The 18,417-nt window shown below is 39.6% G+C and overlaps 1 protein-coding gene across 50 annotated transcripts in view; it reads right to left on the minus strand.

Moving 5' to 3' along the window:
* The window catches only part of SLMAP (sarcolemma associated protein), a 157,103-nt gene extending 142,751 nt beyond the window's left edge, over positions 1-14,352 (minus strand). For 26 of the 50 annotated variants that reach the window (XM_069560615.1, XM_069560617.1, XM_069560596.1 and 23 more), the window contains exons 1-2: positions 14,231-14,352; positions 12,714-14,029 (exon numbers count right to left, since the gene is read on the minus strand). In XM_069560615.1, coding sequence (XP_069416716.1) covers positions 12,714-12,911 — 198 coding nt within the window. In that variant the 5' untranslated portion in view covers positions 12,912-14,029; positions 14,231-14,352. The remainder of the gene's footprint in view (positions 1-12,713; positions 14,030-14,230) is intronic. The other 24 variants (XM_069560595.1, XM_069560597.1, XM_069560608.1 and 21 more) reach the window with 1 other exon arrangement.
* Between the last annotated feature and the right edge of the window lie 4,065 nt (positions 14,353-18,417).

Raw genomic sequence — 18,417 nt, forward strand, 5'->3', positions numbered from 1 at the left:
TCTTATTAACATACAAAAGACACTCTTATCATTCGGGAGATTCCAAGAGTTTTAGTTGTGCGCCAGGAACCTCGGACAAAGACCAAATATTTTTTTACTGTGTCACACTACTTCTTTAACACATTCAAAAAAGTTCCAAGGTGTCAAATAATTTACTTAGTTGAGGAGACTCTAAAGACAGATATTCAAAGGAGAAAAAAAACTTTTTAATCATGAAAAAGCATACTTATGAAAAATAAGCTTATAGGTCTTACTGTGGAAACACACCAACTAAAAATACAAAGAAAAATTAAAATAGATACAAGTTATTGAGTGCAGATCTCCCTACACTTACAATGATGTTACATCCCAATAAACCTATTGTAAGTTGAAAACGCATTTCATACATCTAACCTACTGAACATCATAGCTCAGTCTAGCCTACCTTACACGTGTTCACAACACTTAAGTTAGCCTACAGTTGGGAAAAACCATCTAACACAAAGCCTATTTTATAATGAAGTGCCGAATACCTCATGTAATTTATTGAATACTATACTAAAAATGAAAAACAGAAGGGCCGTGTGGGCACAGACGGTTGTAATCGTATTGGCTGTTTATCCTTGTGATCGCATAGCTGACAAGGAGCTGTGGCTCGCTGTCACTACCCCTGTATCCCAAGGGAGTACCATACCACATATAGCAGGAAAAAATCAAAACCCAAAATCTGAAGCGCTGTTCTACTGAATTTATGATCACTGTCATACCATCATGAAGTAAAAAAATCCTAAATCGAACTACGCTAAGGCAGAGACTGTGCTTATTCCATGCCAAGCATTCTGCTAACTGCCTTATGTGAATTCTCACGATCTCTACGACGATCCAACAGGGCAAATCCCACTATTATCCTTCTTTTACAGATGAGGGAAAAGGAGACACAGAAGACTCCCCAAGGTCACCCGTCTGGCAAGCAGTGCAGCCAGGATTCCAACTAAGGTAGCCCAACCCTAGAACTCCCACCAGCAGTGTTCCACTAGCCCAAAGATTTGACAGCGGCTTTATTCTCCCCTCCTCAATTCTGCTAACTTCTGGGTTTGCATTTCCCAGATTACATCATTCTCTTTAGGCTTTTCTGACTTAAATACACACGATTCCCTGGGGCTGGAAAGTGCTGCTCTTTTTTATACAGAGAGTAAAAAACTCACTCTTCAAACAGTAGCTTAAAGACAACTTTCTCTGGGAAGTTCACTTCACTCCTTCCATATTTTCTACCCCCAATCCTAGGATAAGGAATACATCACTCCCTTAGCTCCTTGGTAACAGTGATTCATAAATACCTCTATTGTTGGACTTATCTGTATTGTAACTGTATTTTTCAGTACTACCTACTGGGCACTATCTGGTGGCTTAGTGGTGAAGAACCCGCCTGCCAATGCAGAAGACTCAGGTTTGATCCCTGGGTCGAGAAGATGCCCTGGAGATGGAAATGGCAACCTACTCCAGTATTCATGCCTGGCAAATCTCATGGACAGAGGAGACTGGCAGGCTACATATAGTTCATGGGGTCGCAAAGGAAATCAGACACAACTTAGCAACTAACAACTGGGCACCACCCTGCTGTCTGCACACGAGACACTGAGATACTTGTTAAAGACCAGGGATGGTCCCAGTTTAAGCACAACTATGAATACTTCCTTAGTCAAGGCAACATCATTCATTCTAACAATAGTTTACCATGCTCTATCAGCCTGAATATACAAGAAATTCACCGGTGAGTAAAATTATTATCTTAAGATCTCCAGGTTCAGATTGAGACTTATACAATGCATCTTTCCAATCATTTCTCAAATCCCACATGAAGACTTTGGCACTACAACTTCTCAGTAATACCAAAATTTTGTCACTACTTTCTTAGTATCAATATCTTACTCTTGGTTAGACTTTTGTTTCAACAAATGTAAAGTTTCGAAACACACTCTCTGTCTACTAAATTTAATAAACAAAAGTCTAACCAAGAGTATAAGGCATTCACACTAAGAAACTAGTGACAAAAATTAAGCCACACCGTACTTCAAAAGCTCTGCTGGTCCTACCCACTTTGAACTCTACACTCTTCCACTTCCTTACACACTACTTGGTTTCACAAGTCTATTACAGCATCTAATATCTCTTTTTCCACAGGAGTTTTTTTTTGAGATTTAATTCACATACCATACAATTCACCAATTTAAAGTGTACAGTTCAGAGCTGTGCAACCATCAATCACAATTTTATAACATTTTGATCATCTCCAAAAGAAACCTGTACCAATTTAGCAGTCACTCCATGTATTTATCAGCCAGGGTTCTCTACAGAAACAGAGCTAAGAGGATGTAGGTGTGTGCGTGCACACACACACACACACACACACACACCATATACATATATACATACAGAGATAAAGATTTATTTTAAGGAATTAGCTCCCGTAACATGCTAGGGGCCATCTAGTCTGAAATCTCCAGGGTAGGCCAGCAAGCTAGAGAAGGAAGAGCTGCTACTGCAGCCTGGAATACGATGGCCCTCTGAAGGCAGAATTCCTTCTTGGGAGGAACCTCAGTCTTTTTTCTTTAGGCTTTCAACTAATTGGATAAGGCTCACTCACATTCTTGAGGGTAATCTGCTTTATTCAAAGCCTACTGATTTAAATGTTAGTCACATTTTAAAAATACCTTCACAGCAACATCTAGACTGATATTTAACCAAAACTGGACACCCTGGCCTCTCCAAGTTTACACATAAAATTAACCATCACACTTCCCGTTACTTCCTGCTCCTCATAACCACTAATCTACCTTCCTTCTGTGGAACTACCTATCCTGTTGTTGTTGTTGTTGTTGTTTAGTAGCAAAGTTGTGTTCAATTCTTTGCAACCTATGGACTGCAGTATACCAGGATTCCCTGTCCTTCCCTGTCTCCCGGAGCTGGATCAAACTCACGTCCATTGAGTGGGTGATGCCATCCAACCATCTCATCCTCTATTGCCCCCTTCTCCTACCTTCAATCTTTCCAGCATCAGGGTCTTTTCCAATAAGCTGCCTATCCTACACATTCCATGTGTGTTAGTTGCTCAATTATATCAAACTCTTTGCAACTCCATGGACTCCCCTGTCCATGGAATTCTTCAGGTAACAATACTGAAATAGGTTGCCATTTCCTTCTCCAGGGGATCTTCCCAATCCAGGGATCATACGTGGGTCTCCTGGATTACAGGCAGGTTCTTTACCAACTGCATGTAAATAAAATTAAACCATATGTGGCCTTTCATGTCTGGCTTCTTGCACTTAACATAGTGTTTTCAAGGTTCATCCATGTTATTCCATGTATCAATATTTCATTCCTTTTAATTGCCAAATATTTTTTTATATAGTATACCACACTTTATTTATCAACTCATCAGTTGATGAATAATGAGTAGTTTCTTTTTTTTTTTCTACTATGAATATCTGTACAAGTTTTTGTGTGGACATATGTTTTGATTTCTTCTGGGTATATACATAGAAGTAAAATGGCTGGTTTATATGATAACTCTATAACATTCCCTTTTACTAAGCAAACTTTTCCAAAAAATTCAAAGCTATAGATTTCATTTACTCTACAACCAGCTACCACAGCTATACTAGTAACATACAACATGATCTTACCTTCCATCCCTGAACTTTTGAAGTGAAAGGAAATTTATAATTAGCATCTAATAATATAATTATTTCTACATTTAAATAGTTAAAAAACACATTAATTCATTGTTTTCTAAATTAGATTTACTTATGGGAGAGCTTCATATATACAATTTAAAATACAACCCCAAACATATTATACTTAGAAATTATCCAGTGAAGGATGTGGAGAGAAGGGAACTCTTATACACTTTTGGTGGGACTATAAATTGGTGTAGCCACTGTGGAAAACAGTATGAATATTATTCAAAAAACTAAGAATAGGACTACGATCAGTTTGTCTAGTCAAGGCTATGGTTTTTCCTGTGGTCATGTATGGATGTGAGAGGTGGACCGTGAAGAAGGCTGAGTGCCGAAGAATGGATGCTTTTGAACTGTGGTGTTGGAGAAGACTCTTGAGAGTCCCTTGCACTGCAAGGAGATCCAACCAGTCCATTCTGAAGGAAATCAACCCTGGGATTTCTCTGGAAGGAATGATGCTAAAGCTGAAACTCCAGTACTTTGGCCACCTCATGCGAAGAGCTGACTCACTGGAAAAGACTCTGATGCTGGGAGGGATTGGGGGCAGGAGGAGAAGGGGACGACAGAGGATGAGATGGCTGGATGGCATTATAGACTCGATGGACGCGAGTCTGAGTGAACTCTGGGAGATGGTGATGGACAGGGAGGCCTGGTGTGCTGCAATTCATGGGGTCGCAAAGATTTGGACACGACTGAGCAACTGAACTGCCATATGATCCAGCAATTCCAATCCTTGGCATATAGCCAAAAAAAAACAAAAAAGGGCTAATTCAAAAAGACACATGGACCCCAAAGTTCATAGCAACATTATTTACAATAGCCGAGATATGGAACCAACTTAAGTATCCACCAACGGATGAATGGGTAAAGAAGATTTGGTACAGACATACAATGAAATATTACTAAGCCACAAAAAAGAATGACATTTTTCCATATGCAACAACATGAATGGACCAGGACGGTACTATGCTTCGTGAAATAAGTCAGAAAGAGAAAGACCAATACTGTATGTTAACACTTACACATAGAATCTAAGAAATAAAGCAAACCATTGAATATAACAAACAGACACACAGATACAGAGAAGAAAATAGTGGTTACCAGCGGGGAGAAGGAAAAGACTGGAGTAGGAGATTAAAAGGTACAAACTACTATCTACGAAATAAATAAGCTATAAGGATAATTGTACAGCACAAGGAATACAGTCCATTTTTTATAACAACTTCAAATGGAGAATAATCTTTAAAAATCGTGAACTACTATTATATACCTGAAACATATTTTGCAAATCAACTATACCTCAATAAAAATAAAGTATGTTTATAAATTATCTAATGAAAAAGAGTAGTTTTTAGCATATTATAAAATATACTATATAAAGTATGATATACCTTTTTTTAGTATATTATACTATCTGAACAGTGATACTATAATATCTTTACATGTAGAGTTGTTTTCTTTTTCAAATTGTAAAAATTTAAGTGATGAATAAATACTGTTTGAGGAACTGACCTTCAATTACAACTCTACACAGATTTACTATAAAAAATATCTATGAGTTAACAGACAATAAGGTTTTTATTTCAATTTTTTTCTTTCAGTATATTGCTCACTAACTGGTTGGTGATGAGATTAACGATGACTAATTGTGTAGAGGTGCTGAGGTAATAAGCAACAGAGTGATCAAGAGTATGCATTTTGTAATCAAATGACTGGAGTTCGAACCCTGACTTCACCACTACCTGTATTACCCTGAAAAAAATTCCTTCGACTCCCTGAAACTTAGTTTTCTCACTGTAAGGAAAATAATAGTCCCTACTGCATAAGTCTGTTGTGAGGATTAAATGAGATAACATACATAAAACTCAGTATACTACCTGGTAAGCACTCAATGAAGTGATATTAATTTTACAGCAGTCTAGATGCTGGTCTTAACTTAGAGCATATTAACACATTTTAGATAAGCTTATCACAATTCACTTGATATCATCAGGTAACAGGTACATTCAGAATTATTATCCAATTGCTTAAGAAAAAAAAAACCAACAAAAAACTATTTATCTATATACCCAAGTAGACAAATGCACAGCAGAAGTTCTGAAAACTACATACCAAGCTAGTAACAATGGTTACTTCTAGAAGGTAAAAGGTATCTATGTGAAAGATGATGCACATATACTCCACATACTTCCCTATTGCTTCAATTTTTATAACAATGTATCTGTTACTTGTACAAGTAAAAAATAAGAAAATAAATAGCTTGAAAGTCCATATTTGAAATTTATTTCTACTTGGCTCAGCTAGAATAAGTCAGTAGCTATAAATGTAGATAAAACCGTAAGCCTGAAAGTACAGATAAAAGCAAATAAATAAGAAAACAAACTTTCCTACATTTTTAAATTAAAATCTAATCCAGATTATACATTTTACAAAGGATTCAGTAGAATCACCAAAGTCTTCCATGCTTTTAAATACCTACACAAACTTTCCTTTTTCCTCTACACCTGTCAGTTGCTCTCTTTATAAAGGATTAAAAATTTACATGGGAAACAAGTTTTTCCAAGGCCATTTCATTTATTTGCATAAACACTCAAATCCAAATCAGTTGCCTGAATGCCAACTTAGGAAAAAATGCATTTATTGCTAGGAGTAGTAGGGGGATGTTTAAAAAACGCTAGCTGACTCAGAAAAATAATTAACTCAGACTCTCAGTCTTTGGAAGTTTGTCATACAACAAGTTATTCAGTCATACTCCCAGAAAATAATAGATTAGATTACCCTTAAAGAGAGCAAAAGACAGATTTTCATTATAATTGTTAACTCCATAATAAGATAGTTTAGAATAAATGTCTAGCAGCTAGCTTTTATTTCAGAGGGAAACGATCTAGATTCTGGTTCCACCTCTCCATAGCTACTAAGAGATGACCTTGGGCAAATAACCTCTAAAGAGCAAACTCTTTTCATAAAATGGAGCCAGTCTTCAGTTGCTCTACCTACCTCTTACGTGTTATACAGATCAAGTGAAATAAGAAAGTATGCTGAATATTATTAAATCCTTAAAAGTATTATTTTGCATGAGAATGGATATAAATATAATGGCTCAAAATTATATCACCAACCACAAGATTATCTAAGATACCAAAACATCTGGCAAAGTGCCTTGCACACTGCAAATTCTCAATGAGTAATGATTTATACAAACAGTACCTATTGGAAATTGAGTCTGTGATCTCAAATTGAGAACTAACTCGAATGACCTTCTGCTCTCTGACCCTCCTCAGGGTTTGCAGAAACAGAGACTGCTTCATTGTTCATTTCACTCATTCAAACATTTATGTACTGTCTAGTCCTTTGTTCTCAAGAGCACACATCTGGCTGTGTGCATCACAGTTATTTTCTTGTTTGTGTCTCATAATGAAATTATATACAAAGTTCTATGGGAACACAGAGGAAGAAGCAATTAATTCTTCAGTTAGTGGGAGTAGGGAAAGGTTTCACACTGGAACTGGGCCTCAAGGGACAAAGGGAAAAAGTCATTCTGGAAGACAAAATAGCTTTAAAAAAAAGAAAGGAAGGCACTTTTTCAAGGAACAGTGAGGACTGTCACATAGCTACTGCAGAGTCTGGGGCAAAGGGGGAAAAAAAAAAGAGTAACAGAAAACAAGAGCTGAAAAAAAAAACGGAAATGAGAGATGGATTTTGAAGGCTTTGCATATCATGCTAAAAATCAATGGGGGGAAAGATTAGCAGTCTAGCAACCCAGACTTTGAACAGGGGCATATAGATTGCTCATCCACTGACAGCGGCAGTGAGAGAAGCCTGGGCAGGAGCCTCTAGACACTCCTGCAGCTAACAAATGCCACCGTTTCTCTCAGTTCAAGCAGCTGACACATATCAAGAACCAATCTCACAGTCTTTTCACTTAAAACTCTGAATGACAGACACCCTCCTCCCTATTTATAAAAAAGAATAGATACTAAGCTTTAACATAAATACCATTTGAGAAAACCAAACAGGAGCCTGAGAAGGTAAAGAGTAAATTCAACCAAGGGAGTGAAGTCAAATAAGCAGAACAAAAATGTTTAAAGTGTATACACAGTCCATATTTTAAACAATGGATGGATAAATGGATAAAATATTTCATTAACTTTCCACTACTGTGAAAAGTAAGACAGAAGGAAATGATTATGTCCTGTGGATATATAACCGGGCCTTCCAAACATGTTTACATTAATCCGTATTAAACATGTCAAATACATGTCTTTTTCACAAAAATCAGCTCTTTCTGACCTTTATAACTTCTGTCAACAACCACAATAAAAAAATTAGGCATCTGTTGAAACAACACACAAATAAACAAGATCAATGAATATAGGATCTGCCACTCTCCCCCAAAACTGAGGCCAGGATCTCTGCAGTCATATAGGAAGAAGACAAAAGAAAACAACCCTGGTTGTCAAATTCTGGAGATTCCTCCCTTGCAGTGACTTTCTTGCAGTGTCCTTGAAACATACCACATCATTCCTGCTTCTATGCCTTTACTTGAGGCATCAGATTTCTTCCCACCCATAACTCCTTTCTGACTGATTCTGGCTGTCTACATTCTGCCCTATTCACAAAGTCCTAAGGTCTTAGCTCAAACTGCATCTCATCCATGAAACCCTCCCTACAATCTCCAGTCCATATGGCACTTCTCTCTTTGCTGAAGTCCTAACAGACAACACACTTGTCTTTTTTTTCACTTTCTGGCATTTAGTCATTTTCATTCCTACTGTGAACCTGGCCTGTACCCCTACAAAATGGCATCGTATCTAAGGTTTCACAAAGCCCTGGAATAGCAGAGTGATTAAGTGCTTGGATTCAGGACTTCTCTTGTGGCTGGGTGGTTAAGACTTCGAGCTTCCACTGCAGCGGGGGGCGGGTTCCATCCCTGATCAGAGAACTAAGATCCTGTGAGACAGAGGCCAAAAAGTCTTAGCCACTGGACCAACCAAGGAACTCCCACCTATCTTAAATAGATACTTAACTATTAAATAAGCTAACATGTAAAGTATTTAGAATAGCATGGTAACAGAGTAAGAAATAACTTAGTACAAAATAACTTAAGCTACTGGTTACCCATTTTCCTTGTTCCAGGTCACTCTACATGTTTTATCACTCGTAAATTATGGTTTGGTACGTCAGTGCTCTGCACAGAACTCTCCCTTTCCATATCCCATGGGTCCACTTCCTTGAAAAATAAATAAAGGCACTCCACAACTTGTCTCCACACTCTTCTACTCAGCTTCAGTTACTCAACATCTACTTCCTAAGAAATAAAAGAAAACACATAAGGCAGAGACCCTCTTCTCCAGGGTCTGACAACTAATCACAAAAACAAGGCACAAACATGAAAACATACACATGACGAATGTGCTCTCACAGCTACTATCACAGCAACTCTCCAAAAGGACCCTTCAGTCCAACAAAATCAGCTTCCGTGTCTGTTTTATTCCACCTTCATCCTCTCATACAAACACAAGCCAGAAAAGCATCTTCTCTTTACCTGTACCTATCCATTCCGATTTTAAAGTCTCAAATACCATCCTTCTCTTGCCATTTAAACTTAAATAATACTATCTCCAATCAACTGTTGTCAAGGTGCTTAGTCACCCTCTCTATCTGAAATATAAACTCCTAAAAAGGGGTAACAATTTCTCACCAATTCTTATGATTTTTCTCCCCCTCCCCTCACCCACCACTATGCCCTCCACTAAAACAGATCAAGATAGAAGAGGTGCTCAAGAATGTGTTGAATTTAAATTTAAAAAGTGAAACTGGAAGTAGACAACTACTACTAGTACTTACTACTTGGTAAACTACAGTGAGGCTGGAAATAGACTGCTGTGTCAACCACTAGACTATCACTGGTTCACAAAGATTCAAATCAAACAGGGCCACCCAAATCAGGAGGCAGTCCTGACTTACTAGCTCTTCTACATAACCACCATATGGACAGATTTGCTTGCTCAGTGGTACCTTGAGTCAACAGAGAAATTATAACATGCTATTATCTGCCATCTAATTTGAAGAGTCTGACCTCCAAACAGGAGTGAAAGATGATACACAGGGCCGGAATCCAAGCTGGGCAATATCCACCTGCTACATCACTGAGTAGATGATTTGGGGAAGCTTATTAAATTCCACTTTGTGCCAAACCTGTCACCAGGTTTTAAATACCATTAAAACATTCCTTGAACTTAGCATTAAAAAGTGTCACCGAGCTCTCCCATCTGCCTACACTTTGCAGATTTCCTACAATAAACATGTATTGCTTGACTAATCAGAAAGTTTTAAGTGGCTATTATTTCTTTCAGCTTTTAAAGGTCTTCCCTTAATGGCAAATGCAGAATGCAACACTCATAAACTGAAAGTTAACCAAAGGGCATATTACCCCAATTCTCCACTTCCCAGGTAAGGTGACAATTTGGACAAAATCGTCAACTTCGTGTGTTTCAATTTAAAAAATTACTTCCACACATGCCATCACATGAAAGAAAAAAATGTTGCACTACCTTCCTAAGATTTCACAGCACTACAGCAAATTGCAAAGACCTGCCTAGATGGTTCCCGTCTCTCCACTCCAAACACCCTCTTCTCTAAGATCTGAGCCCTTATTAAGGGCAAGCAAGAGGGTGCTAAGTGATTTACATGATTACCTGAATCGTGAAAACAATAACAGATACTATTATTATCCCCAGAAGAGACATCTGAAGTGTAAAGCAGGTTGAGGAAAAACAAACAAACTTACCTGAGGCAATGCATACAGAAGGAGGGGAGTCTACTATTATACGAAGAAATTTGCTAGGAATATATATTAGGCCCTGGGGACTTTTGTTATGATACAATTATAACAAATCTTTATACTAGAAATTTCATACAGAGAAAACAGTAAGTGATACTTGGTCAAACTGTGGGTTTTCTCTGTAACTATGTACCTTACAATATATGGCACATAACAGATGCTCAATAAAAACCTACTGTCTGTTCAAACCTAAATTTTAAGTAGTTAATTCCTAGAGCAATTTGATCACATGGCAAGATCTGACAGGTTATTTGTTTTAACTAGATTAGGTGGTACAATAATCAATAGTTATATCGAACCCTAAAGGCCTCACATCCTGAGTATGTTTTAGCTAATAAAAGCAAGAAAGACAAAAAAAATTCAAATGGTAGAAATAAGCTGTGATCCTTTTAAGATGAGGTTTTCTAATAAATTACATTCAAAAGTTTAACGTATCATATTAATTTATACAAAAAATACTTATTATTGATCTATTCTTAGTCATCTCAAAATAACCAATTATCCAGGTTTTAGTATAACTATGAAAAGCACTGTTCATGTAATCACTGTTTTTCAACTAAGTAAAAGAAAAAATCTGAGCCTCCTTTAAGTACTGAATCAGAATAAAAAAGGTGCATGTGCAATGTACTTTAAGCAAACTTATTATCTGATTAAGTTGCACCTTAACTGTTACTCAGGGACATAAAAAGACAAAAATGTAAAAGCTGGTTAAGGCAACTAGCTGGTAACTGCTGTCTGAATTTGTATGCTGGAAAGATGAGTTCTTTAAATAACTAGTGGTAATCTATGAGGTCTTTCAGGCACCCAAACTTTAGTTCCCAGGGAGAAAAAAGGATCTGTTCCACAGGTAAGGAGCATCTGGTGTTACACAGAAAAATAACACACTTTTTAGTTCTCATTCTACATACAGAGTAGGATATAGATATTATGCAAGCACAGAGCACTTGGGCAATCTTTTCCTCCTTTCTGTGAACAACAATTTATATAATAATTCCGTGATTCAGGAGTATTCCTTTCTCTCTTCCTTTTCAGGCTCAGATTTCCTTCATTTCAACACACAACTCTTCTAAGATTTAAATTCTTCTTTTAAAAAAGACTTAATCATTAAACTCAGCAAGAGGGTCCAAAAAGTCAGGAGGTAAAACCGGAGATATTATTAGTCTTACATAACTTAATTCTAAGTTGGAACGGATTCAGTAGCTTAACTAAAACTTGCGATTTAAGCACAAAGATGAGCTCTTTAGTGTATTCTCCACATACAAAGATAGTTTTAAAATTGAAAGGGTCTTTTTACTCAATTTTTTTTCTTGTATTAAGACATAAGCATCTACATGTACAGTTAATTAGGGTGCCAACATAAAAATGCTAAAATACTCACACATAATGAGAACTAAATTCATCCTATAACATCTAGGTAATGCAATAATCGATAGAGCTGGATATACTTTCAGAAAATAATTTTAACAATGATTTCTAAGTATGCATTAGTTGTTTTTAAAAAGTGCTGAAGGGCACATCAACAGTGATTTTCAAAAGCAATTGGTATCTGTTCACCCAACTTGCAAACAAAACTCTGAAATTATAAACTTATAGTTGTTCATGCTTAATTAAATTAGCTTTGATAACTGCAAATTACTCCTTCATGGGTAAATACCTCTCAAACCTTTTAAAAATGTAAATTTACACAAACACTGTCCTTTGCTAGAAAGGTCCTCAGTTAAAAGCTATGGTGTTAACTACATCTCATCACTGAGACACTTGAGCCCCAGGATAGTACCGGCCACAGATTCCCTGCATTGCTCTGGAAAGTGCTGCTTTCTTCATCAAGCACTGAACTGCAAATTCACCTTTCGGAAAAGAATGAAAGCAAGAAGCCAAGTTTCACTATCTAGCTTTCTAAAACGCATTAGGGTTTAGGATTTCACTGGGAATGACCACGTTATCAAGATGCCATCGCCCTCTCGAGGCATTTAATTACAATTCCTTCTCTGTTTTCCATTCAGTCACTAGAACCAGGCACACAAAAAGTTGGGTTTCCCCGCCTGGCTGAAAAGTCTCCTCTGGGTGCAAACCCTGGGATCCTGCATACATTTACGCAGAAAGCGCCAAGGGAAACGAAAAGCAACGATTGTTAGACAACTTAGTAACATTACCTTTCCCGTCTTGTGATCAAACCAGACGAGAGCATGGTTCCTGGACAGCACTTTGCAATCAAAGGTAGCATTATTCTGCGCTGGTCGACAGCGGGCCACGGAGCGGCCAATTTTAATGGGCTCGTCCAGGTAGACATGACGCTCCTGAAACGGGTGTGAGTTCGGGCGGCAAGTGAAGATGGCCAAGGCTGACGGCATCGAGGACAGACTTGGGGGTGTCTCTCCTACCAGGGACAAAGAGGAGTTCCACCGGATCCGAGCTGCCCTTCACAAGCCTAGACCCCCTTATCCACCCCCGCAATTTTAAATTAAAGCAAACTGTACATTGTCTAAGCATAACCAGTGAACATCAACAACTCTTCACTTGGGTGGGAAGACAAGCCAGAGCAAGCCCCATCACCTCCTTGAAAACCCAGCAGCGCCTTGATCACCCAAAAGTCCCCAACTGGCGGCTTTCAGTCCATCTTCTTCCCTGGGAAGTAAAGGCTCAAACATCGGACAGCTTCGGCCCAGAAAACTCCTGGAAGACAGTTTGGGGGCTGGAGGTATCCAAGCAGATGAGTCACACGCCAATTCTTGTGTTTTGTTTGGGATCGTGGCCGCTTTTCCCCCTCGGTGGCGGAAATGTTGCAGCACTGCAGCATGAAGGAAGGGTCGGTGCGGCCAGAAGGGTCCTTGCAGGCGGAAGAAAGGTGCGGCTGAGCACCCCTGGGCGGCCACCGCCCGTCCTCGAGGGCCTCGGGAGTGGTGGGACAAGGCGATGGAGGAGGCGGCGGAGGGCTCTAGACGGCCAGCGGGACAGTCTGCATTGCCCCTGCTGCGCGGAGGCCGCCCGGGAGGTGGCACCGGGTGCCCGGACCGCCCGGGCTCAGGCGGCGGTGGCTGGGGTCCTTGGCACGAGGAGCTGGGGCCGGCGGGGGCGCGGGCAGCGGCCGAGGCGGGACTCCCGGGCACCTGGCGGGCGTCCCCGCGACCAGGGCGGGGATCCGGCTCCGCAGGCGGGTGCGAACCTAGCAAGGCGCGACCCGGAGGGAGGCTCCGGGGTCTTGGGCCGCAGGAAGTTGGTCCCTGGTCGCCTGGGCTCCCGGCTGGTGCTCAGCACACCGGTCGCCTCTTCTCAGGGCCGCCCCCGCGAGGGTCGCATCTCAGGGGCAGCAGCCGAAGCTCCGGGCGGACGAGGAGGTGGGGGAGGGAGGCTGGCCCGGAGATTGGGGGAGAGGCCTGGAGGCCCCGGGTTGGGTCCGCCGCAGCCTCCACCACTCGCGGCCGGTGAGACACGCTCAGGCTGTGACCGACGAGGCAGGAAACTTTCCGACCTGAGGGGGAAAACATCAAAACAAACGGCCGTCAGGCGCCGGTGCCCGCCCGCTTCAGCCCTCGCCCCTCTCAACCCACCCCAGCCAAACCCCGCGACTGGCCACGACCTCGGCCGACCTCTCTGCGGACGGGCTCAGGGGATTGGGAGCCCGGACGCCGCGACGGGTCCACCTTCCCTTGGCCCCGCCGCCTCAGCTTACCTTGCCAGCGCCAGCCGCCATAGTGACTCTGACTGAAACCTACCCGGTGCACCGCCACGGGAACGCGCACCCTTCAAGGGCCCTCCTACCCCCTCTCCCGCGCCGTAGTCGCGGCGTCACGTGACCGAAGCCGCTGAAGCCATATTGGTCAAGGGCAGAAAAGAGGGCAAGCCAATTTTCAACAAGCCTCCAAACGCCATCTTAGTTAAGGGTTAGACGCTTCAAAACCGTGGGGCAACCTTTACTACCATTTTGGTTAAGGGCAATAAAAATTTTTTTGACTTGTTGAAGGTTTTCTAAACGTAACTTGCCAACTTCCTACTTTACCATCTTGGTAAGAAAGCGCCTGCTTTTCCTACATTTTATTCACTATAGTCCTCGTTGAAAATACCAACGAGCAAGGAGGACAAACTCATCCGAAGGAGCTGTTATTAGCATCCATCTTAGCTGTGGGCAGCACAGTCCCCCACAGCTGCCCTAGGTGTGAGCAATTAAATTCCCACAAGCCTTAGGATTTGTGCATCTAAGGTCCATTCTCCCCTTGCCAGGTATCCTGCCCGGAGGAAAACTTTCTTAGTCCCTGCATTCCATTTCAAATGACCTTACTGTAAACTGGGCCTGTCTTGCCCCCCAGGGCTCCTAACTCAGATTCTACCCCGAAATGAGTGTTATATCAGAAAAGTTAACATCGCGTTGCTTCCAGAAAGAGGTCGAACAATTTCGAATATGAAGACAGAGGTATTTCCTGCACTCAAAATAGTAAGGTAGATAAGGAGTCATTAGTCTCAAAAGGGAAAGACTTCGCTAAATCTAAACGAAATTTTCAAGAAAAAGATAGAAGAAAAGAGCCATACTCATTTAGAATCAGTGGTGACTTCATTCTTCAGATTCCTTTGACAACAGGCTTCACCACTGTGTGACCTTGGGCACATTTCTAAACCAAGCCTCCTTTTGTCATCAATTACATGGAGATAATACTTAACTCACCTGTTGTGAGAATTCAAGGTAGTAATCCATTTGCTCATAAAAGAGTAAGGGACAGTGCATTTCAATTCGTATATACAGAATTGAGGCCCGGCCCCAAGCTCGGTCCTGAACCTGGAAACACGTAGGTGCATAAAACCTTAAATTTTTCTTCTGAGATTACACCTGAGTACTATGAGATAGGGATGGGGAGAGAAGGGTGACAAACAGAGATAACTTCACTTTGATGTAATCAGGGCTAAGCAAGCACTGGGTGCTAAAGGAGTCAGAGATGGTCTTCTGTGGGAGGTAACTGAACTGCAAGAAGGCTGGTAGGAAAACCACAATAAATATAGTATTTGATGAATGGCGTCATAAGTTTCCAGGGAGAAAAAGAATAAGGCTCTTTGAAACAATGGGCCAATATGCCTGGCACGCAGTAGTGACTAAATAAATATTTGATACATGATTGAAAAGTACATACTGTTACTAATTATTGCAGGATAAAGTATTAGAATATGTGTTAGATTATAGAAGATTATAAGGACCTTGTATACTTTTCTAACATTCTTCACTATTTCACCAAATATGTACTGAATTACTACTGTGTTCCTGGTACTGTATTTTGGAGAAAAATAAGGATGTGTTGAAAAGTTTTAGTATAAGAGGATGAAATTTTTTTCATTTGTAGTAACTTTTAGGCTTTTGTGGAATAAACTAATATAGGACTCTCTGCATAACCCTAATGAGTTCTGTGCATGAGCTTATAAGTGACTTATAAGTCACTTAACTTAAAGGTCTTTTCATTCATTCACTCTATACATATTTTATTTGAAGGTGGGAAACAGCTACTGCCATAGGCCCTGGAAATACAACAATGGAAAGAAAAAAAAAAAAAAGCAAAGACTCCCTTGAGTTCTTCACAATTTAGGTGATGAAACATTACAATAAGATTCTTGGTGTAATGAATTTATCAAGGATAATGGGAGCATGGTAGAGTAATTAAACTGACGTGAAAAATTAGTAGGAATCAGGACTTCCCTAGTGGTCCAGTGGTTAAAATTCTGTGGTCTCAATGCAGGGGGGCCCGGGTTCAATCCCTGGTCAGGGAACTAGATTCCACATGCCACAACTAAGAGTTCACGAGAGGTGGTCAAGAAAGAAGGACATAGAAAAGTAGTTTCAGTTGCTGAAGGACTTGCAGGCAATAAATGCAGTGGTCTTCAGAATATTCCCACCTTTCTCCTAGAAGACCAAAGTAGAATCATGAAAATCAAGGTTTCAAAACTAGACATTGCATCACCATTTAAAAGCACTGTAAATTATAAATTATTTAGCTTCTCTAAGTTTCAATTTCCTCATTTGAAAAGAAAGTAGATAGTACCCCACAGAGTCTCAGGATTAAATAAGATAATGTTAGGATAAAATAAGATAATGATGCCTAGAAAATAGTAGATGCTCAAAGAAGGTCAGTTTCTATTATTATTACTAATATTAAGAATTTGTCCAGCCTTCCACATACAGTAAGAGGCAAGTTGTATTATCTCTAATTTGCATATAGAGAAATGTACTCATAAATGTGGAAACAAAACATATCTCTTTATGTTCAATTCTACCACAGTCTCTTACAATGAATGTTAAACAAAGAGAATACACTTTTTCACATATTTTTCCAAAGAAAAGCTGGAAATGCTATAACCTGGAAGGGTAAAAAATCTTATGAAGCTATGGAAGGTGCTGGAAATGCTAAAATGGCATTGAAGGCGTTCTTCACCCACTGGTATTTGGTAGGCACAAAAAAGGCTTAAGACATCTCAAACATGAGATATTTTGAATTCTAAGCCATGTGGGTGTTGCTCTCTATGATTCAGTATTCATATAATATTTTAATTAAGTAAAAAGCATGTTATATTTTGAGAAATGGTGGAATGATAGTATTTCCCAATGAAGTAGCTTTCTCTTCCTCTTTTATTTTTACTTTTTGAGTAAACTGATCATTACTACCACTGCTATGATCCATGCTACTTTTCAATCTAAGAAAAACGAAGAACTGCAAAATTATTTCCCTAGTACCATGAAAGATAGGCAATTATTAGCATTTCAGATGTGTAAGAGACAACTCAACTTACAGAGTTTACTCTGTAAACTCATTTAATATGCATTTGATAATCATCAAATTGGATTTTAACCAATGACACATGATATAGTGAATAACTTGCATAACTGCTTAAGGAGAGTATCTGAGTTGCAAACAAATATAAGTAAGCGAACTAATTAAAGAGAAGAACTGGAGTAGTCAAAGATTAAAATTGAGAGGATATACTATTTTTGATGTCACACACTGGCTTCTTGAAACTGAAGTTTAATCTTCTTCACAATAAGAAAAGCTCTCCCCGCAGCACCGCATCCCCCTCCGATCAGGGAGATTCTAATGAGTGGAAATACTCTGTCATTTCCCAGGTGCCCAGGGTGGAGTTACCCAAACATTCCAGAGGTACTGCTCATTGGTTTTTGGCTTCCTGGTTCTTCAGGAAATAAAAGAAAAACAATTACCTGCAGACAAGTAAAGAGATTTATTTTTCATGTAGCAGTCTTTTTCTGTGAATATAAAAAGAGGGAATCCGAAGATTAACTCTCAGAAAGATCATGGACAACTAATCAAGTTCTCTCATTCTGCAGGCAAGGAACCTGAGGCTCAGAGAAGGAACATTTATTGAAAGTGTATTTACCATATATTTTCCTCATAACATCTCTGCGTGGTACTAACCCCATTTTATAGGTAGGGAAACTGAGACTAAAGAGATTAAGTGACTGATTCTAAATCGCCATGCTAGACCTAAAGTATAGGCTGTATTTGTTGTTCTTTTTGAAAATTTTATTTATTGATTTTTTTTATTGATAAAGTGAACACATATTCATGGCATATATTCATATAAGCAAAAGTAAGGAAAGTAAAAATTTTTTCTGTCCTCATCACAAATCCTCAGCCCAGGGCTAGCTACTGTTAACAGTTTATTAGCTATATCCTTCCAGATGTTTTTCTAAGCCCATTTGAGGCATGCCCTTTAAAAATATCATATTATCAGAAATAGGAAAATCAACATTAGGAGCCTTATTACTAAACATGATAAATATTATGGTTGTTGCTGTTGTTCAGTTGATAAATATTTTAAATCAATAGCAAAAAGCTTGGATTGGGGGAGAAGGAAGAAGATAAGAAACTG

The sequence above is a fragment of the Ovis canadensis genome, chromosome 19, assembly GCF_042477335.2.
Source record: "Ovis canadensis isolate MfBH-ARS-UI-01 breed Bighorn chromosome 19, ARS-UI_OviCan_v2, whole genome shotgun sequence".
Lineage (NCBI taxonomy): Eukaryota > Metazoa > Chordata > Mammalia > Artiodactyla > Bovidae > Ovis > Ovis canadensis.